Here is a 20,477-nt window from a genome sequence, read left to right as displayed (position 1 = left end):
ACAGCTTCTTCCATGTACCTGTGCCTGAAATGTCTGCAATAAAGAGGTGTTTGTAAACTATGGTTTCTTTATTTCTAATTTGAAGTTACCACGTGAGATAAGGGGATGACAGTAGTTGTTTTTTTTTTTTTTTTTTTTTTTTTTTTGTGGTAATAACCATCTTCGCAAGTGTCTAGGTCTTGTTTACTCCTAAGGAGGAACAGATTTCTACCAATTCACCTTTTTCAAGGTCTGAAAAGTCAGTACTGGATGTTAGAGTTGGTTCTGAGTTCATCAGAATGAGCCAGGGCCTGGGTTGGATCCCCGGAGACAACAGGGCTTTAAGCAACCCAGTGCTCTATGAGCGCATTTGCTCTTTCTCAGTCTTGGTAAATTTCTCCACTGCTGAGCTAGCCTGAAGCTAAGGAAGGCAAACTCAGATGGGAGCTAATTGGTCGCCCACACCGCGGAACCTTTCTTCTGCGGTCCTTGTAGGATCCGGGAAGAAAAGGTCAGTAGGACCGGAAGTGGAGGCGGTTGGTGGGGTTGGCGGGGCTCAGAGACGCAACCCCGGTGGCGGTTTGCGAACTGCGGGTAGATATTGTGTAGCGCTTGGTCCTCTGCTGTCTGGTGGGGTCGTGGCTGAGCGAATTTGGACAGTGCACGGAGGTAGAGAAACTAACCTCTTGCGAGCCGGACTTTCGTGGCTGGGCCCATGGCGTCCTGCGCGAGCATCGACATCGAGGACGCCACGCAGCATCTGCGGGACATCCTCAAGCTGGACCGGCCCGCGGGAGGTGAGCCGGGATGGAATGAGGGGCCTCTTGTAGAAGAGGCCGACCTCTGGCGTAGATCTGATCCGTCCGCGGGTGCCGCATGCCCTTTTAGACAGGCTCTGGAACCTCCCATTTGATTGCGGAGGACGAATATTGGAGTCATGGATGATCCCTGGGCATATCCAGAGAATGGCGCAGACCCCTGGGTGTTATCTTTACCCCTCCCTATCCCGTGCAAGACCATTCTGCCTTGTCTTTAAGTATTTTGGCCAAAGGTAAGAGTCCTCAGAATCTACCCAATCCTTCTGACTTCCTTGCCTCCAAACTCCAGTGTTTTGAGGACTGGCCCTGTACCCCTACTCGTCATGATTCGGAGGCCTGGTGCAGTGTCTGTTTACGGAGTTCTGGGCCTAGAGTTAAGCGATATTCAGAAGAGCCTCATTTCCTCTTCATAACTTGCCTCCCCCCTCCCCCCAGAATGTAGACTCCAGGCCTGATGTCACTCTGAAACTGATTTTCTGATAAAAGGTGGACAACCCCAAACCCAAGTTCTTAATAGATTGAAGGCAAATCACAGACACTGTGGCTCTGATTAGATTAGGTTCCACACATCTGCAAACCCATATGTTCCCAATTCATCTGAGTTTTACTTAGCTCCTAGTATCCCTTTTGGTGCTACTCTTGCCAGATAAGAGTTCCAGGGCAGAAAGCCTACAAAGTTGTGGTATACTCTTGTTCCTGTAAAAGATGGTTGTTTGAAAAAAAAAAAAAAAAAGATGGTTGTGATAGCAGTGGGGGGGGGGGTGTGAGAGAGAGACAGGGCGGGTCTGAGAGGAAACTATTTGGGCTAGATCAAGTACTATAGACAAGAAATTGAATGCCAGGAAAACTATTCTAGGTACTTACATAGAAAGCACATATTGCCTAAAGGAAATAGTTTGTATGAAACCTCGATGTTTGAAAGGTTGACTGGTGATAGTGCTGTACATGTAGGCCATAATTGAGAACTGATTCTCTCACACACCTTGTTATACTTGCTGGGAGGGCTCAGATTGCTAAAGCCGGCACTGATAGGCTCTCCAGTGGGGTTAGCAGATACAGATAATCCATTCCTAGCCTGAGACCACTGGGTCTTTGCCTCATGCCTGTAGTGCGTGCTCCCTTTACCCGTGAGGTGCTTTGTGCCTCTGATGCCCACCCTCAGCTGAGCTGGCTATACTCCATAGAGATTTGGTAGAGCCTGGCATAGTTAACTGTATAGACTAGGCCCGTTGTTTATCCTTGTGGTAGAGTGCTTGGAAGGAAGAGTAGCCAGCCTATCTCTGAGCAGCTGGAGTGGTTCTAGTCATAGGAAAAGATAAGAGAGGGGTCTTTCCCTGGAACTCCATTGTTTAATGACTGGTACTTGATTTGTTGTTTTTTGATTTTCGAGACATGGTTTCTCTGTGTAGCCATGGCTGTCCTGTAATTCACTCTGTAGAACAGGCTGACCTCGAACTCACAGAGATCCAGCTCTCTCTGCCTCCAAAATACTGTGATTAAGGCATGGGCCACTATGCCCAGCTTATTCTTTTTTTTTCCCCAAGTACTTTTTGCTTGTCTCTTTTCATTGACGGACCTAAGACTTATCAGCCCTTAGACTATTTCATGACTGAAAACTTGGCTCTTTTCTTGAAGCACCTTACTAGCTTGGAGTTCAGAAAGTGGTGTCTGAATTAATGGGTCTTTGAAACTTAACCAAAAATCAGGCATGGTGGCATTCACCTATAGTCCCAGCTTTTGGGAGGCAGAGGCAGGAGAATTGTCAGTTGAAAGCCACCTCAGGCTACATGTTGAGACCAAATCTCAGTAAAAAAAAAAAAAAAAAAAGTAAATACATAAATTGTTGGAGACATAGCTCAGTGGTAGAGCAATTATCTAGCATGTGCAGTGTCTGAGTTCCATCCCCAGCACTATCCTCCCCCCAAAAAACAAAAACCCACTTAGCATGTATGGGTTGCCCAGGATTCAATCCCCAGCCGTAAGGAGGAGTGGGACCAGCCATTGCAAACATCCAAAATACTGTCATTCCTGATTCCACACTCCACCCCATGCCCATATAGCTTCTCTTTGTCCAGTTCCTCAAGTGCTTACCTTTCCTTCTGAGCTTACCTGCCCAATTCAGGCTTGTTAACTAATTCAGTGTATCAGGCCCCGTCTTTGCTTGAATTGGAGCCATCTCTACAAACTCTACCACTAAGAGTCCAGTTTCTCACGCAGGTTCTTAGTTGTCTGTATGTTGCCTTGGAACAGTCAGGCCACTGGCTCCAGCTGACTATGACAATTTAAAACTCTTCTAGAACCAAGTGTGCTAGCATATACTTGTAATTCCCTCACTTAGGAGGCAGAAGCAAGAAGATCCTAACTTCAAGGCCAGCTGTCTGAACTCCACAGGAAGGCCTTGTCTCACAAAAGGGAGGGAGCTATGAATTTTTATGGCTCTCATTGCACAGAGGGAGAGACTAAGCAATCCAGCCTCATATCAGAGGCACTAGTGGCCCTGTTTTTCTTCTATCCTTTCCATGTTTTGTTTCTGGATTATTTGTTTTTGTTTTGTTTCATACTTTTAAAAAATGGTTTAACCTGTGTATATGTATGTGTGCTACATGTGGGCTTCGGGCCTAAGGAGATCAGAGGAGAGTATCACATCCCTTGGAACTGGAGTTACAGATGGATGTGAACCATCATGTGGGTGCTAAGAATGGAACCTGGCTCTTCTGCAAGAGCAACAACACAGAGCCATCTCTCCTACTTCCTTCTGTTTTGTTTTGAGACAGGATTTTATTATGTAGTCTAGGTTGGCCTGAACTTCATAGATAGCCTAGTATGACCCTGAATTCACCGTCTTTCTGCTTTAATCTCCCAAGTGCTGAGATTATAGCCAAAACACCTAACATTTCCCATGTTTGTATGCTGTAAACGCAATTGTTGTAATGTCCTGATTGTCCTTATACCCTCCTTCAAGTCAAGTTTGTTTGTTAGCCCAAGTATTATTTATTTATTTATTTATTTATTTATTTATTTATTTATTTATTGGTGCTGAAGATCAAACCAAGGGTCTCACATACGGTAAACAAGCAGGCAAACATGCTACCACTAAACTGTGGGTCTGGCCCCATCAGAAGGTTTTTACTGGTTTGTACCCCTCCCACAGGTAGAAGAGTCTCATGGTCCTGCTCTACACCCATACTTGTAGAATAAAAATGAACAAGAAACCCTCCTCCCTATGGATATAAGTGTTCTTGACTACTTTGTGGTCTAGAGCTGTAGGAGAAGCTCACGGCAGGTAAAGAACCTTGTCACAGTGTCTTTTTCCCCCCTAGGCTCCAATGCAGAAAGCCAAAGGCCATCCAGTGCCTACAATGGAGATCTCAATGGGCTCCTGGTTCCAGACCCACTCAGCTCAGGTGATGGTAACTCAACAAGCAAACCTGGTATACGGACCATGCCACTTATTAACCTGCAGGAAAAGCAAGTCATGTGAGTACCTGAGAAATACTAATGGTGGTAATGATATCTTTGGGGTTTTTGCATAGCTAAAGAGGTAAGATTAGGGTCAAGGGGACCAGCAGCCTCTCCTTCTCTTTTGTACTGTCTGGGGCTAAGCACTGTACCATGTTGAATTTATACTAAGAGATGAAGACTGGAATGGAATTAACCTCATTTGTCAGGAGGGAGGTACGCGAGGAGAACTGTGTATGGGAGCATGGACCACACAGAACTGGGAATCTAAGACTAGACATCTCCATCATGTGGATCAGTCCTTAGAACCCTCTACTGCTATTTGGTGAACAGAGACTCGGTTTATGTACCTCTTCCAGTTGCCTCTCTGGAGATGACAGCTCCACTTGCATTGGGATTTTGGCCAAGGAGGTGGAAATTGTAGCCAGCAGTGATTCTAGCATTTCCAGCAAGGCACGGGGGAGCAACAAGGTGAGTACCAGGATTGTAAGGTACATGTTGAAGTAGACTCCCCACAGCTGGGCCTCCCTTCTAGATCCTGGATCAGGCACATACCCAAACACTTGTTTTCACAATGAGATCCTTTATTAAGTAGAAAGAAAAATTAAAGTGACCGATTTCTAACTCTGGCAGAAAACGGCAGTAAATGACCTTACAGGTATAATTTTCTTTCTTTCCTTCTTTCTTTTTGGAGACAGGATTTCTTCTCTGTGTAGCTTTGAAACCTGTCCTGGAACTCACTTTATAGACCAGGCTGGCCTCGAATTCATAGAGATCTGCCTGCCTCCACCTCCTGAGTACTGAGATTAAAGGCATGTACCACCAGTGCCTGGCTGCAGGTGTAATTTAAAAAAAAAAAAAGATTTTTTTAAAATTTATTTATTATGTATACAGTGTTCTGTATGCCTACAGACTAGAAGAAGATACCAGATCTCATTCAGATGGTTGTGAGCCACCATGTGGTTGCTGGGAATTGAACCCAGGACCCCTGGAACCAGTGCTCTTAACTGCTGAGCCATCTCTCCAGCCCCCTGCTGGTGTAAATTTTAGAATGGGCAAGGATGTGGTGGTGTATTCTGATTGGGCATGTTAATTAAGTGAACCAAAGGGAGTTTCGATTACTGGACTTTGGTACTCATCCTCAGGAATGAGCCTGGCATAAGAAAGTGTCCAGGTAAGGGAATAGACCATGATGGCTAGCTTTAGGAGTGCAATCTGATGGTTTTTAACAAGCAGAGGGAATGGGAGAAAGGACAAGTTCTGCCATAGCCACAGACCAGGTTAACGGCCCATCACATGTAGCGTATGGGAGCACACTCAGTGCCTCTCTTCTCTCTCATGTGTGCTTCCAATTCCTATGAGAGCAGCTTTGGTATAAAGTGTGCCTTATTTTCAGAAAACCAGTATTGACTCCCAGTCCTCTGTGGAAATCTGTTCTGGGAGGTATCAGTGGTACTAGGCTTATTCCTGTAGCCTGTCTTGTCCTCAGAATTGGTACCTACTCCAGGTCTCAGCTTCTTCAACCTTCCTTACTCTGAGTTCTCAGGTGAAAATCCAGCCTGTCGCCAAGTATGACTGGGAGCAGAAATACTACTATGGCAACCTGATTGCAGTGTCTAACTCCTTCTTGGCGTACGCCATTAGGGGTAAGTAAGGGGCAGGGCAAAGAGGAAACATTCTGCTAGAAGCCCCAGAGATGCAGGTCTAGTGTCAGGCTACTGAACCCACTTGGGTGGTAGTGGTACAGTAGAATGCTCATCAGGGCTTCCTTAACATCTCCCAGGGCTGGCTGGGGGAGATGGTTAGGGAAAACCAGGCTTGTTACTGTGATGATAGCAGTGACGTAGGCAAGGGCAGGGCTCCTGGGCTGCTGCCTGGGTCAGGGTGCTTGCTCAGAGTCTCTGCTTTTCTGATTCCAGCTGCCAACAACGGCTCTGCAATGGTCCGTGTGATCAGTGTCAGCACTTCAGAGCGGACCCTGCTCAAAGGTTTCACAGGCAGTGTGGCTGATCTGGCCTTCGCACACCTCAACTCTCCACAGCTTGCCTGCCTGGATGAGGCTGGCAATCTTTTTGTGTGGCGCTTGGCTCTGGTTAAGGGTAAAATTCAGTATCCATTCCCAGGCAAGGGACTGAAGAAGTAAAGATGGGCCTCGGGCTAGGGCCTCTAGGGCTACTTACTTCATCATCCACCTATCCAAGCCTTAACTCCCTACTCAGAGAAGAGATTTTAGTTCATATCCGCCAGCCAGAGGGCACGCCACTGAACCACTTTCGAAGGATCATCTGGTGCCCCTTCATCCCCGAGGAGAGTGAGGACTGTTGTGAGGAGAGTAGCCCAACAGTAGCCCTGCTGCATGAAGACCGGGTGAGAGGGCCGGGTGTGGTGAAGGAGGGGCAGAACTGCCATATCGTGCCTGTGCACTGAATACCTCCTGTACCGCTAGGCGGAAGTATGGGACCTGGATATGCTTCGCTCCAGCCACAACGCCTGGCCTGTGGATGTCAGCCAAATCAAGCAGGGCTTCATTGTGGTAAAAGGCCATAGCACGGTAGGCCTACAACTGGTTGCTTCCCTGTTCCCCTCTTCCTGTGCCCTTCATCTACTCCCCATTTTCATAGCTGCCCAAGTGGTTTTACCAATATGTTGCCAGTGTGGATGCAGAACCCAAATTGGCCCTCACTTGTACAGTTCACTTCTACTCTAGATGTGCCCTGAAGGACAGTTTTCTCTGTAGTGCCTGCCCACTTCATTCAGTCCCAGAGAAGTGTGAGTCTGCTGTCGGGCAGTCCAGCTCACTACTAGCCTCATTTAGGAAGGGCTCATTCCTACCTCTGGTCAGGAGGAAAAGCAACACTGTTTGGGTTGTTTCTGTTGTTTGTTTTTGAGACAGTTTTTCTGTGCAGCCCTAGCTGTCCTGGAACTCTCTGGGTTCTTTGCAGTGTCTCAGTGAAGGAGCCCTCTCTCCTGATGGAACTGTCCTGGCTACTGCAAGCCATGATGGCTTTGTCAAGTTCTGGCAGATCTACATTGAAGGTCAGGATGAGCCAAGGTAAGGCAAGACCTTAAAGACCCTACTTTCTACCTCCTGTCTAGAAAGTTGGATGGTTCATTCACTCAGGCTCCTCATCTGTCTGCTTACAGGTGTCTGCATGAATGGAAGCCTCACGATGGGCGGCCCCTTTCTTGCCTCTTATTCTGTGATAACCATAAGAAACAGGATCCTGAGTGAGTGAGTGGGTACGCAAAGTCGGTGGCGGGCTTGTCCATGGGCTTCTTGACAATAACCAGTCAATGCTTTATTGGTTTTCAGGGTCCCATTCTGGAGATTCCTCATTACTGGTGCTGACCAGAATCGGGAGCTGAAGATGTGGTGCACAGTGTCCTGGACCTGCCTGCAAACCATTCGGTATACTAGAGCTAGGGGTTGAGGATAAGCCAGGGGTATGCCTGCTTTGAATTCTCAGTCTTACTTGATCTACTTCTTGGCTTCCTAGTTTCTCCCCAGATATCTTCAGCTCAGTGAGTGTACCTCCCAGCCTCAAAGTTTGCTTGGACCTCTCAGCAGAGTATCTGATTCTTAGTGATGTGCAGCGAAAGGTAGGCTGCTGTGGTGGTACTGGGAGGCGCTGGTGTTGCTAGGGCTGGCAGGGATATGTGAAAGACCACAGCCCTTGCAGCCTCAGTTCAGCTAAGGTTGTATCATTCACACAGGTCCTCTATGTGATGGAGCTGCTACAGAACCAAGATGAGGGCCGTGCTTGCTTTAGTTCCATCTCTGAGTTCCTGCTCACCCATCCTGTGCTGAGCTTCGGGATCCAGGTTGTGAGTCGCTGCCGGCTGCGGCACACTGAGGTGCTGCCTGCTGAGGAGGAGAATGACAGTCTGGGGGCTGGTGAGGTGCCCCAGGGTCAGGGCTGTCTGTTGGTGTTTGGGAAGTGTCCCAGCACAGAGCAGGCCACTTAATGATCCACACTGTCCTTTCAGAGAGTTCCCATGGGGCTGGTGCCGTGGAGTCTGCAGCTGGGGTGCTTATCAAACTCTTCTGTGTACACACTAAGTGAGTGTCGGGGAGGCCGTGTCCTGTCTGTCCCCTACCCTCCTTGCCCTGGATCATTTGTCTATTCTGTTCTCCCCCTCTCTGTTCTTTAGAGCACTACAAGATGTGCAGATCCGCTTCCAGCCACAGCTGAATCCTGATGTGGTAGCCCCACTCCCTACCCATACGGCTCATGAGGACTTCAGTGAGTTAGGGAAGAGAAGGGAAGGAAGCAGGTTACACTGACATGGTTCTCAGATCTGACTCAAGTAGCTTTCCCAACAGCTTTTGGAGAGTCTCGACCTGAACTAGGCTCTGAGGGGCTAGCTTCAGCTGCCCATGGGTCTCAGCCTGACCTCCGACGCATCGTGGAACTGCCTGCACCTGCAGACTTCCTCAGTCTGAGCAGTGAGACCAAGCCTAAGTTGATGACACCCGACGCTTTCATGACGCCCACCGCTTCCCTGCAGCAGGTGCGTCCTCAGTGAAGAGAGACGTGTTAATGTTCCGTTAGCAGCCTTAGTGCTCATTCTCTGAATCTTCCCAGATCTCTGCGTCCCCTAGCAGCAGCAGCAGCAGCAGTAGCAGCAGTAGCAGTAGTAGCAGCAGCAGCTCCCTAACAGCTGTGTCTGCTGTGAGTAGCTCCTCAGCCATGGACCCTTCCTTGCCCAGGTAAGGCAGAGTTGGGTGATAGCAGAGCCTGGTGCCACATGTGATGAATCACAGTAGCTAATGCCTCACCTTTCTGCCAGTAGGCCATCCGAGGAGCTGACCTTGAGTCCCAAGCTGCAGCTGGATGGCAGTCTGACAATAAACAGTACCAGCAGCCTGCAGGCAAGCCCTCGAAGCCTCCTTCCTGGCCTGATCCCAGGCCCAGCTGACAAATTGACCACCAAGGGACCTGGACAGGTGTGTGTGTGAGAGACAGAAAGAGAATCTGTAAAGTGTTAAAGTACTGGGTAGCAGGTGGAGAGCAATGGGGAATATTGGGGTGCTGTATTCCAATGTACTTTTTCTGTTGGCCCTGCTTAGCCTTGAGGGCTTCATATTTCCCCAAAGGAAATACCTTCCTTGGAGGGTATCTCCTCAGCCTCCCATCCCCTCTTGTGAACTGTGGCCCTGCTTTTTACTTGGCTCTCTCTTCCCTGTTATACAGTCTCATCACTACAGCACCAGTACTGTGTCTCTGTGCCCCTTACTCAGTATTTAAGCCTCCATCTTTGGCCCTTGTCAGGTGTCTACTGCTGCCTCTGCACTGTCCTTGGATTTGCAGGAAGTGGAGCCACTGGGGCTACCCCAGGCCTCTCCCAGTCGCACCCGGTCCCCTGATGTGATCTCCTCAGCTTCCACTGCCCTGTCCCAGGACATCCCTGAAATTGCCTCTGAGGCCCTGTCCCGTGGCTTTGGCTCCTCTGTCCCTGAAGGCCTCATTGAGCCAGACAGTATGGCTTCCGCAGCTTCAGCCCTACACTTACTGTCTCCTCGGCCCAGGCAAGGTCCTGAGCTTGGCTCTCAACTTGGCCTAGATGGAGGCTCTGGGGATGGGGATCGGCATAGTACCCCCTCCCTACTGGAAGTAGCCTTGACCCAGGAGGTTGCAACCCCTGACAGTCAAGTCTGGCCTACAGCACCTGACATTACTCGTGAGACTTGTAGTACCTTGGCAGAAAGGTGAGGTGCTTAGAGGGGCAAAGTATGCTTATGGGAGGGGCATTAGGATTATCCTCTACTAAGTTTGTGTCTCCTTAGCCCCAGGAATGGCCTCCAGGAAAAGCACAAAAGCCTGGCCTTCCACCGGCCACCTTATCACCTACTGCAGCAACATGACAGCCAGGACACCAGTGCTGAACAAAGGTGGGCACCACTTGCTCTGTTTTTCCTCTCCTACAGGAGGGCCAGCCTGTGAGCAGGCACTTAGCCCTCATCCCCTTCCACAGTGACCATGATGACGAGGTTGCCAGCCTTGCTTCTGCCTCAGGGGGTTTTGGCAGCAAAATTCCTACTCCACGGCTGCCCGCCAAGGATTGGAAGACCAAAGGATCCCCTCGGACTTCACCCAAGCTCAAGAGGAAAAGCAAGAAGGATGATGGGTAGGAGGTTTCTGGGATTGGGGCCAGGGAGGGTCACCAAGCTGTCTCATGTGACCTTCAATGCTCCTTGCCTATGTAGGGATTCAGCTGTGGGATCCCGGCTCACAGAGCACCAGGTATGTAAGGGAGTACTTTTCTACCCTTGGGATCCCATCCCAAGGATGGGAGGGACTTTAAGTTATTCCTTTTTATGGTGGGTGGAGATAGGAAGGACAGACATTATAAGCTGTCAGTGCTTCTGGCAGGTGGCAGAGCCCCCTGAGGACTGGACAGCATTAATTTGGCAACAACAAAGAGAGCTGACAGAGCTATGGCACAACCAAGAAGAACTGCTACAGCGTCTCTGTGCCCAACTTGAAGGTCTGCAGAACACTGTCACTGACCACGTAGAACGTGCCCTGGAGACCCGGCATGAGCAAGAGCGTATCCTTGGGGGTAGTGACACAGCAGGGCAGTAGGGCACGCAGTGTTCTTGTCTAAGGAAATGTATAGGTCCTGCTGTAGGCCTGTTCCTTAGCTCCACCACAGAGCGGCGGCTGGAGCGGGCTCTGGCTGAGGGGCAGCAACGGGGTGGGCAGCTGCAGGAGCAGCTGACACAGCAACTGTCCCAGGCCTTGTCTTCAGCTGTGGCTGGGCGGCTGGAGCGCAGTATAAGGGATGAAATCAAGAAGACAGTTCCTCCATGTGAGTTTCTCATGAGATTTCTTTTGGGTGAGCCATGTGGGTATAGGAAGCTTTTTAACTTCTTTTGGTTTCATCCATCTTTCTTAGGTGTCTCCAGAAGTCTGGAGCCTGTGGCAGGTCAGCTAAGCAACTCCATGGCTACCAAACTCACAGCAGTAGAAGGCAGCATGAAAGAGAATATCTCTAAGCTACTCAAGTCCAAGGTGATGCAGGGTCCAAGATGGGAAATGAGGCCAAACTGGACTTAAGCTTTCAACTTGACCCCTCCTTATATTCTAGAACTTGACAGATGCCATTGCCCGAGCAGCTGCAGACACATTACAGGGACCAATGCAGGCTGCCTACCGGGAAGCCTTCCAGAGTGTGGTATTGCCAGCTTTTGAGAAGAGTTGCCAGGCCATGTTCCAGCAAATCAATGACAGCTTTAGACTGGGCACACAGGAATGTGAGTGGCGTCACAAAAACCAAAGTAGTAAGAGCGGTTGTGCTCTGCTGTCATCCCTTTGCTGATCCCTGGTGTCGCCCTTCAGATCTGCAGCAGCTAGAGAGTCACATGAAGAGCCGAAAGGCACGTGAACAGGAAGCTAGGGAGCCTGTGCTGGCCCAACTTCGGGGCCTGGTGAGCACACTGCAGAGTGCCACTGAGCAGATGGCGGCCACTGTGTCCAGCAGTGTTCGGGCTGAGGTGCAGCACCAGCTGCATGTGGCTGTGGGCAGGTGTGTGGGCAGGGCTCTGGGTGAGGTGGTAGTTTAGGAAGGGCCAAAAATGGGCTTCCAGTCCACTTCACTGGGTCACTTCCTTTGCAGCTTGCAGGAGTCAATTTTAGCACAAGTACAACGCATTGTTAAGGGTGAAGTAAGTGTGGCCCTTAAGGAACAACAGGCCACCGTCACTTCCAGCATCATGCAGGCCATGCGTTCAGCTGCCGGCACGCCTGTCCCTTCTGCCCACCTTGACTGCCAGGCTCAACAAGCCCATATCTTGCAGTTACTGCAGCAGGGCCACCTCAATCAGGCCTTCCAGCAGGTATGACAATCCTGTTACAATCCCTTCACAAAGATGTCTCCTGAGAAGGTCTACGTAACCTATGCCCACTTCCCCAGTAGGCTCTGGGCTGTCTGGCAGACTGATTCTTTTTGGCTTCCCAAGCCTTTGCTTCTGTTGTTTCCTCATGTTAGACCACTTTCTTCCCACTTCAGCTCCTTTCCTCATGACCACCTTGCTCAGGAAAACTTCATAATCTGATTTTCTAAAGTAACTCTACAGCCTTATCAGTTTCTGAACCTCACTTCTGGAACCTTTAGAATCCAACTTTGGTCTTCTGCCCTTAGGCCATACACCTCAGAGAAGCAAGCATTCCATCTTGTCCTGATGTTAGGTATAAATGAGCATGCTGCCTTGTTCTACTCCCAGGCACTGACAGCCGCTGATCTCAACCTGGTGCTGTATGTGTGTGAAACTGTGGACCCAGCCCAGGTTTTTGGGCAGCCGCCCTGTCCACTGTCCCAGCCTGTACTCCTTTCCCTAATCCAGCAGCTGGCATCTGACCTTGGAACTAGAAGTGACCTCAAGCTCAGGTGAGCAGGGCAGTCGGGGGATCAGAAAATGAGCTAGAGACAGGATAGAGAGAGAATAGTTGAAAGCAGACACCTACTCTTACCTGACTCCCATCCCTAATTTTTTACCCACGTTCTCCACCCCCTCCAAAATGAGGCTTAGAAGCTGTCTTTGCCGGTATCCCTCTGGACTTCAGTGCCACTAGGGGGCACTCCTGTCTGCTGGCATCCAGCTGTAGCCTGTTCTTTCCCCCTATCCCCAGCTATTTGGAAGAGGCTGTGATGCACCTGGACCACAGTGATCCCATCACTCGAGACCACATGGGCTCTGTCATGGCGCAGGTGCGCCAGAAGCTCTTCCAGTTCCTGCAGGCTGATCCACACAACTCACTTGGCAAAGCTGCCCGTCGCCTCAGCCTAATGTTACACGGGCTTGCGACCCCTAGCCTCCCTTAGCTGTTTAAACAGAGACGGGGTAACACTGAAGGCCGGTCGGCAGGTCTAGGCCAAGGCAGGACCATGTCTGCTGTTTACCTGCCCAGACCTCCATCTCTAGTGTTTGGAGGGAGGTAGGGGGCAGGACACACTGGTCTATGCATTGTGGTAACCAGCAGGGTTAGGCTGGGCCCAGGGCAGGTATTGTGCTTTCTTGGGTCCTGCCATGCCTGAAGCATGACCCCAAGATCGTGATACCACTTGAGTTGAATTTTCCATGTTCCTTTTTACCTATAATTTGGATCTTTTTGGTTTTGAAAAACATTGAGAAATTCAATTAAAGCCTTTTGGAATAAAACAAAGTATGTGTATGGTTTTGATTTGCTTTTGATGTTGTCTCCCTTTGGGGGAGCCTTTCTAAACCAGCCCACCCTGGGGGTCCCCTGGCACCCATTATCATCTGATAAACCGTCTACTCCTATCTCCCCTGTCCAATTCAGACAAAGCTCCTAGAGCCGGCTTAGCATCAACACATCTCCTCTCTAGGCAATTTTGCCCTCTGGGGTCCTTCCTTCCTTCTCTGCCAATCTGGGTCCTGGAGGTGGGGCTGACAGCTGGGATGAGGCCCCGCCTCCAGCTCCTATCCAATCAGGATCCCTTCCTCTGGGGGCTGGGCCCACAGGCTGCTCTCCAAGCCTCTAGCTCCTGCACTAGGCTCACAGCCAGGGATGATGTGCTGCTGCTGCCACTGCCCCTGGCGCTGCCGCTGGCAGCCGCTACCCTGTGCCCTGACGCTGTTGCTGCTGCTGCCGCCACTCGGTGAGTGTGAGCGTCCTGGGCCCAGGCTGCAGCCCTTCTCAGAGTTCTTAGACTGGGTGTAGGGTGAAGGAGCACAGGGCTTAGGGTAGAGTTCAACAGTAAGAGCTCTAGGAAAGTGTGGTAGTGGCTTCAGCATGGAGAGTGTGCAAACAGCTCAGTTGTGGGAGAAGACCTTCTAAATCCTGTAGCCCCTCTTCTGACACGGAGTTTGTGACCCCTAGCAGAACTGAGGCCATGGACCCCTGAGCTTAGGGTGACTGGCTTTGGTTCCCCACCCTGCCGCTTAGCTTCAGCAGAGACTCTTGTCTTTGAGGAGGAGGCAATGGGTGTTCCAGCTGAAGCTCATTAAAACTACAGAAAGATTGCCTTTTGCCCATGATTTCATGCTTCCTATACCCCTGAATCCCTAAATTGACCTAGAGTCCCAGAAACTAGAGAAGGAACTGAGCTCTGGACCCAATACCCCTTCCTGTTCCCACATCACATCTTCCATGTACATCACAGTCCAGATCCTAACTTTAAGACAAGTGATCTCCAGATAGCCTGAAGTTCCCTGGGGCACCTCTTTCACGCTGAGTCATGTCCCCAGAGCACTGCCAGGTAAACAAGGTCCTGATGAATGGACCCTGGCTCGTTCTATCAACTGTTCTCTATTCCCACCCCATTCCTAGTCTTTGTACCCTCTCTAGCTGTGGCCTCTGAGGGCCCAAACCGCTGTGATACCATATACCAAGGCTTTGCTGAGTGTCTCATCCGCCTGGGGGATGGCATGGGCCGCGGAGGCGAGCTACAGACTGTCTGCAGGTACCAGCAGGTGGGAGGCAATGGGCCAGTGGGAGATACCACCCGATAATCTGTGCCACTGGGGCAACAACCTCAGGGCCTTGAATCTCTTCCCACTCTAAAATCTCTGCCCAACTCTCCTAACCCCATTCTGTAACAGATCCTGGAATGAGTTCCATGCTTGTGCGTCTCGGGTCCTGTCCGGCTGCCCAGAGGAAGCCGCTGCAGTGTGGGAGTCACTGCAGCGAGAAGCTCGCCGTGCCCCCCACCCAGATAACTTGCACATCCTCTGTGGCGCTCCTGTGAGTGTTCGGGAGATGGTTGCTGGCCCAGAGACCAACCAGGAGACACTACGGGCCACAGCTCCTGCGCTCGCTCCAGCCCCAGCCCCTGCATTGCTTGCTGCTGCTCTGGCACTTGCCTGCCTCCTGGGGCCTCTGGCCTAAACAGTCTGGTTGGCTAGCCAACAGTGCCCTTGCCTCCCATCACTGCATGCAGTGGCCGCCATGTGGGCTCTGCAGAGTGTGCATAATTTTCATTAAAGGTATTTATATTTGCACCAAGCTGTTTTCTTTCTCCTGGCTGTGACCCTCTTGGCAAAGGCAGGGGCCCCCAGAAGCTGATCCCAGCATGGAATGGGCGGGCTCAGGACCTCCACAAGGGACTCATCCACCCTTACAAACATTCGTTTCATGATGGCTGTGTTGAGGTTTCTTTCCATTACACCTTAGATCCCAGGAGTACCTCGGATCCCAAGAGCTCTTGTAGAGACCCAAGATCTGCCGGAATGCACAGCCTTTCTCTGCCTTCCCAACCCAACAGGGATGTGGGGAACCAATGGGGTCCAGAACTCACTCCTAGTCGCCAGGTGAAGTCTCTCTCAGGCTCCTGCCGTCTCCTGGTGCCTTACCTGCACCTCCCTCTGCTAAACTATCACCTCAGCCTTCAAGACGTGCAGACTCGGTGCCCAGTCTTCTCTTTCGAGGTCTGGACCAGACTGTCCAAAGAGAAGTCCACATTCAAACCCCTGACAGGATCTGAACTTACACAAGTTGAAGCCATAATGAGGAGGTGATCTGGCTTCTGCTCTCCAGAAGCTTGCTCTTTGGGGTTTGCAGTGAGAAAACAAAATGATTCAAGAAGGTGTTTCGGAAGCCATGTTTCGGAGAGTAGATGGTGTGGGCAGAGCCCTTGTTCATCCCAGTGGGGGCAGAAGAACAGAGAAATTTAACTCTATGCTAATGCTATGTTAATTTGTTTATTATTATTATTTTAAATAGCACCTTCTTTAGTAGCTCTTGACTAGCCTGGAACTCACTATGTAGACCAGGCTGGCCTCAAACTTGGAGTGATCCTCCTGCCTCTTCTTAGGTGCTAGGATTATAGGCATATGGTACCATTCCTTGAATAAACACTATGACTTTTGTGGACTTCTCCATGGCTTCCTCATGGACTACTATTATTCAGTCCCTCTACTTTCTAGGTTGAGAAACTGATGCTTGTGTTACACTCCTGCCCTCTTGCCTATAAGGTCCTGCATAAGGCAGCTCTGTGTTCCTGCAGGACCAGTTCTACCTACCCAGTCCTTGAGGACAGGAGGGAGCACACAGGGCATGGTAGCTCACGAGGACAGCAGCCTTGCAACTGGTTTGGAAGGGCTGGGGAGCTTGCTAGGCAAAGCGTTTGCCACTCAAGCATGAAGACCTCAGTTTGACCCCTAGGATCTATGTAAAAAGTCAGTGTAGTGCCATGCACTTGGGAAGGCAGAAAGAAGTGGATTAAGCCTAGCCTAATCTGTGAGCCAGGCCACTAAGAGATTCTATCTCAAAAAACAAGGTAGATGGGACCTGAGGAATGACACCCAGGGTTGACTCTGGTGAACACACACAGTGCAAGCAATGAGAAGGCTCACCACTCAGTGTAAAACCATAAGGTAGGAGAGGTCTGACTCTGGCAAGTTATCCTCTGACCTCCATGTGTGCACTGTTATATGTGTGCACATGTACTCATACGATCAGAAATAACAAGGTGACAGGTGGTCGTGCACACCTTTAATCCTAGCACTTAGGAGACATAAGCAGGTGGATCTCTGTGGGTTCAAGGCCTTCCTGGTCTACGGGCAAGTTTCAGGACAACCAGGGCTACACAGAGAAACCCTGTCTTAAAATACAAAAAATAAAGTAATAACTATCAAAAATTGTCATAAAAAAAGAAGTGGTAAAAGAAAGGTGAGCAGATATGGAGAGGGATTTGCAAAAGAGGCCGTTAGCATCACAGGGACTAAGCTTGGAAGGCTAGGCTTATGATACCCATGTTGGGAGGCTGTTGACACATACATGCACATATGCACATACACATGCACATGCACACAGATGCACACACACGGTGAAAGAGAGGAACAGTCAGGTGCACCATGTACATGCCTGGTGCCCCCAGAGTTCAGAGGAGGGTGCCACATCTCATGGAATTGGAGTTACAGAAGTTTGTGAGCTACCCCACGTGAGTGCTGAGAACACAACTTTGAAACTCTGAGCCATCTCTCCAGCCTCGCTCATTGGCATAGACTTTTATCTCCACTTCTAGACACCAGTTATTGCTCGCCTCACATTTCTGAAGGAGAATCCTGAGCCAGGCAGTGGTGGCACAGGCCTTTAATCTCAGAACTCACTCAGAACTCAGGGGCAGGTGGATCTCTAAGGTCAAGGCCAGCCAGTTACACAGAGAGAAACCACGTCTCAACAACAAAAACCCAGCAAAAACAAAACAAATAAAAACACTTAAAAAAAAACAAACAAACCACAAAACCTAGAATCCTGAATGCTGAATCAAAACCTAGAATCCTGAATCTGCTACCACCAGATCCTTTGGCCACCAGAAATTTCTTGAAAGAAAAATGGAATTTTTATTCTTTTGGGTGTATCTTTTTTAGGGAAAGTCTCACTATGCAGTCCTGGTTGTCCTGAAATTCACTACATTGACCAAGATGACCTCAAATACTTAAAGATCTTGCCCACTTCTGCTACCTGAGTGTTGTAACTAAATTTGTGTAGCACCTTGCCAGAGCTGTATATGTGTTTTACAAACTACATTGTGTGTGTGTGTGTGTGTGTGTGTGTGTGTGTGTGTGTGTGTGTGTGTGTGAGCATGGGGGGCATGAGTGCTGCGGGTGTGCCACAGTACACATGTGGTGGTCAGAAGAACAACTAGGAGGAGTCAGTTCTCTCCTTCCACTATACCGATTTTGGGGATTGAACTCAGGTCACCATGTTTGGCTACTTATTGTGCTGGCCCTGTACATCTATATTTTTAGTAAAATATTCTTTCCTATTTCTTAGTGGTCAACAAGAAACAGCTATATCTTGCTTAGTATTACCTCTTCTAGAAAATACTATGTAACTCTGTATATAAGTTGAATTAAAACCACCTCTAGGGGCTGGAAAGATGGCTCAGTGGTTAAGAGCATTGCCTGCTCTTCCAAAGGTCCTGAGTTCAATTCCCAGCAACCACATGGTGGCTCACAACCATCTGTAATGAGGTCTGTTGCCCTCTTCTGGCCTGCACACACACACACAGACAGAATATTGTATACATAATAAATAAATAAATATTTAAAAATTAAAAAAAAAAACCCTCTAGATAGACACAGTTCCCTGTCTCAGTGTAACACTGGTTTATAATTCCCAAGTCCCAATGAAAATTCCCAGCTGTGGACTCCTCAAGGGTGAGGGGTACCTTCTGTGTCTCTAGCACCCAATCTAAGGATAAAGAGTGCACTATGGGGATCTGGAGAGATGGCTCAGTAGTTAAGAGCACTGACTGCTCTTCCAGAGGACTCAGGTTCAATTCCCAGCACCTACATGGCAGCTTACAACTGTCTGTAACTCCAGCTCCAGGGATCCAATGCCCTCACACAGAGATACATGCAGGCAAACCACCGATGTACATAAAATAAAAATAGATTGGCTGGGTGGTAGTGGCATGCACCTTTAATCCCAGCACTGGGGAGGCAGAGGCCTGTGAATCCCAGTGAGTTCAAGGTCAGCCTGATCTACAAGAGCTAGTTACAAGACAGCTAGGACTGTTACACAAGGAAACCCTGTCTCGAAAAACCAAAAAAAAAAAAAAAAAAATCAATTATATAAAAAAGAAAGTGCAGTATGGAGTATTTGGAATGAAAGAATCTATAAATAACTTTAACATAGGCATCGTTATAGTCAACAAGACCTTGGACAGAGAATTAATCCAGTGTAGAGGCTATGTCATTTTGGGACATCTGCCTTGGTCCGGGAATACAGTTAGGGTCTGGGGGATAGGTTGGGGCTTCAGATCCTGGAAGTTTTCTAGACCTCTCCGAGCAGGGCTGGCTGCTCTGGTCAGCCATTGTTGGGGATTACCACCCTCCTACAGTGACCTATTTTTACCCTGATGTTTTACTCCCTAAGTCCCTACTCTTCCCTGGGCTGGGTTGGGAGGATGAGTGGGGGAAGAATTTGCTCTCTGGTCAGGGGCTTAAAGGCTTTATGGGTTTTATCTCAGAGCTAGAGCAAAGGGGTGGGATGATAGCCAAGATGCTGGGGCCTGGGCACAGCTGCCTAGGCCCGAGCATAGCAATGATAGTGTTCTGCAGCTGTAGGTCTATAGACAAAGTACAATCTGTTGTTCAGATGGTCTGGCTTCAGGTGCCACCACACCTGCACACTTTGATACCAGACCTGTGCTTTTCCCTAGGGCCCAAACCATGGTGCACCTGAATATCTGATAAATATTGGTTATTTGCCAAATATCTGTCAAATGAAAGTGTTGTATAAATAAAGTGTCATTAACCCTGGAGTTCTATTTAATATTTTCTGTGAGGTTGGGATTATGATTATAATAGCTTTTTTTTTTTTCCCAGACGGGGTTTTTCTGTGTAATCCTGGCCGTCCTGGAGCTCTCTCTATAGACCAGACTGGCTTCGAACTCAGATATCTGCCTAACTTTGCCTCTTGAGTGCTGGGATTAAAGGTGTGTACCACCACTGAATGGCTAACTAGGTTTATAATTATTATAAAGCTAGGAAAACAATATGTAAAGTGGTTTGAGGGAGATATCTCCCCTAAGAATTCACACGGCTGTGGGAAGGTCATATCTGAGATTTGATCCCAGGTTTGGTCCCGAAGTCAATGTTCTTTTTTAGGCAAGGTCTCACTGTGCAGCAGCCTTGGCTGTCCTGTTTGTATATAAACCATGCTATCCTTGAAGCCCACCTGTTTCTATACAGACCACGCTGGTTTTGGAACCTCTGAAGATCCACCTGCCTCTGCTTCCCAAAATGCTGGGACTAAAGGTGGTGCACCATGGATGAAGTCCTTGCTTTTAGTAATTCCACTACTCTTTGAGAAACAATTTTCATGGTGGCTGTTTTGAAATAAGGTCTCAGTTTATATTCCAAGCTGACCTAGAACTCTATATATAGCCTAGGTATTCTTTTTCTTTTTTTTTTTTGGTTTTTCAATTCAGGGTTTCTCTGTAGCTTTGGTGCCTGTCCCGGAACTAGCTCTGTAGACCAGGCTGGTCTCGAACTCACAGAGATCCGCCTGCCTCTGCCTCCCGAGTGCTGGGATTAAAGGCACGCGCCACCACCGCCCGGCGGTACTCTTTTTTGAATACTTTAAGTTTATTTTATATGCATTGGTGTGAGGGTGTCAGATCCCCTGGCACTAGAGTTACAGACAGCTGTGAGCTGCCATGTGGGCCCTCTAAAAGAACAGCCAGTGCTCTTAAGTGCTGAGCTGTCCCTCCAGCCCCATCCCAGGTATTCTTGATCTCTCACTG

At 49.1% G+C, this 20,477-nt stretch overlaps 2 protein-coding genes across 11 annotated transcripts; both read left to right on the top strand.

Annotated features, from left to right (window-relative positions):
* The first annotated feature begins 500 nt into the window (after nucleotides 1–500).
* On the top strand, nucleotides 501–13,342 carry Edc4 (enhancer of mRNA decapping 4). Of its 9 annotated transcripts, none has more exons than XM_050144245.1 (29): nucleotides 502–776; nucleotides 4,118–4,274; nucleotides 4,616–4,727; nucleotides 5,803–5,902; nucleotides 6,176–6,365; nucleotides 6,476–6,623; nucleotides 6,703–6,807; nucleotides 7,199–7,308; nucleotides 7,401–7,484; nucleotides 7,570–7,665; nucleotides 7,754–7,856; nucleotides 7,971–8,151; nucleotides 8,244–8,316; nucleotides 8,409–8,500; nucleotides 8,569–8,768; nucleotides 8,843–8,967; nucleotides 9,051–9,204; nucleotides 9,530–9,966; nucleotides 10,045–10,149; nucleotides 10,233–10,385; nucleotides 10,465–10,501; nucleotides 10,631–10,808; nucleotides 10,914–11,069; nucleotides 11,157–11,272; nucleotides 11,349–11,514; nucleotides 11,600–11,786; nucleotides 11,877–12,096; nucleotides 12,484–12,647; nucleotides 12,890–13,341. In XM_050144245.1, exons 1-29 carry the CDS (start codon nucleotides 695–697, stop codon nucleotides 13,080–13,082), a joined length of 4,224 nt encoding a protein of 1,407 aa, XP_050000202.1. In that variant the 5' UTR covers nucleotides 502–694; the 3' UTR covers nucleotides 13,083–13,341. The 9 variants fall into 9 exon arrangements, with proteins under 9 accessions (XP_050000195.1, XP_050000202.1, XP_050000200.1 ...); XM_050144243.1 differs by having other exon boundaries at nucleotides 8,581–8,768; nucleotides 12,890–13,340; XM_050144241.1 differs by having other exon boundaries at nucleotides 9,048–9,204; nucleotides 12,890–13,340.
* Nucleotides 13,343–13,657: 315 nt separating this feature from the next.
* Nrn1l (neuritin 1 like) lies at nucleotides 13,658–15,840 on the top strand. 2 transcript variants are annotated; one of them, XM_050144247.1, is made up of 3 exons: nucleotides 13,658–13,880; nucleotides 14,570–14,684; nucleotides 14,824–15,840. In XM_050144247.1, the coding sequence occupies exons 1-3, from the start codon at nucleotides 13,790–13,792 to the stop codon at nucleotides 15,107–15,109; spliced, it is 492 nt and encodes a 163-aa protein (XP_050000204.1). In that variant the 5' UTR covers nucleotides 13,658–13,789; the 3' UTR covers nucleotides 15,110–15,840. The 2 variants fall into 2 exon arrangements, with proteins under 2 accessions (XP_050000204.1, XP_050000203.1); XM_050144246.1 differs by having other exon boundaries at nucleotides 14,552–14,684.
* Nucleotides 15,841–20,477: the final 4,637 nt, after the last annotated feature.

The sequence above is a fragment of the Alexandromys fortis genome, unplaced genomic scaffold (assembly GCF_014885135.2).
Source record: "Alexandromys fortis isolate MF-2015 unplaced genomic scaffold, M_Fortis_MF-2015_v1.1 scaffold_1, whole genome shotgun sequence".
NCBI lineage: Eukaryota > Metazoa > Chordata > Mammalia > Rodentia > Cricetidae > Alexandromys > Alexandromys fortis.
The sequence above is the reverse complement of the archived record's forward strand: the minus strand, read 5'-3'. Positions and strand labels throughout refer to the sequence as shown.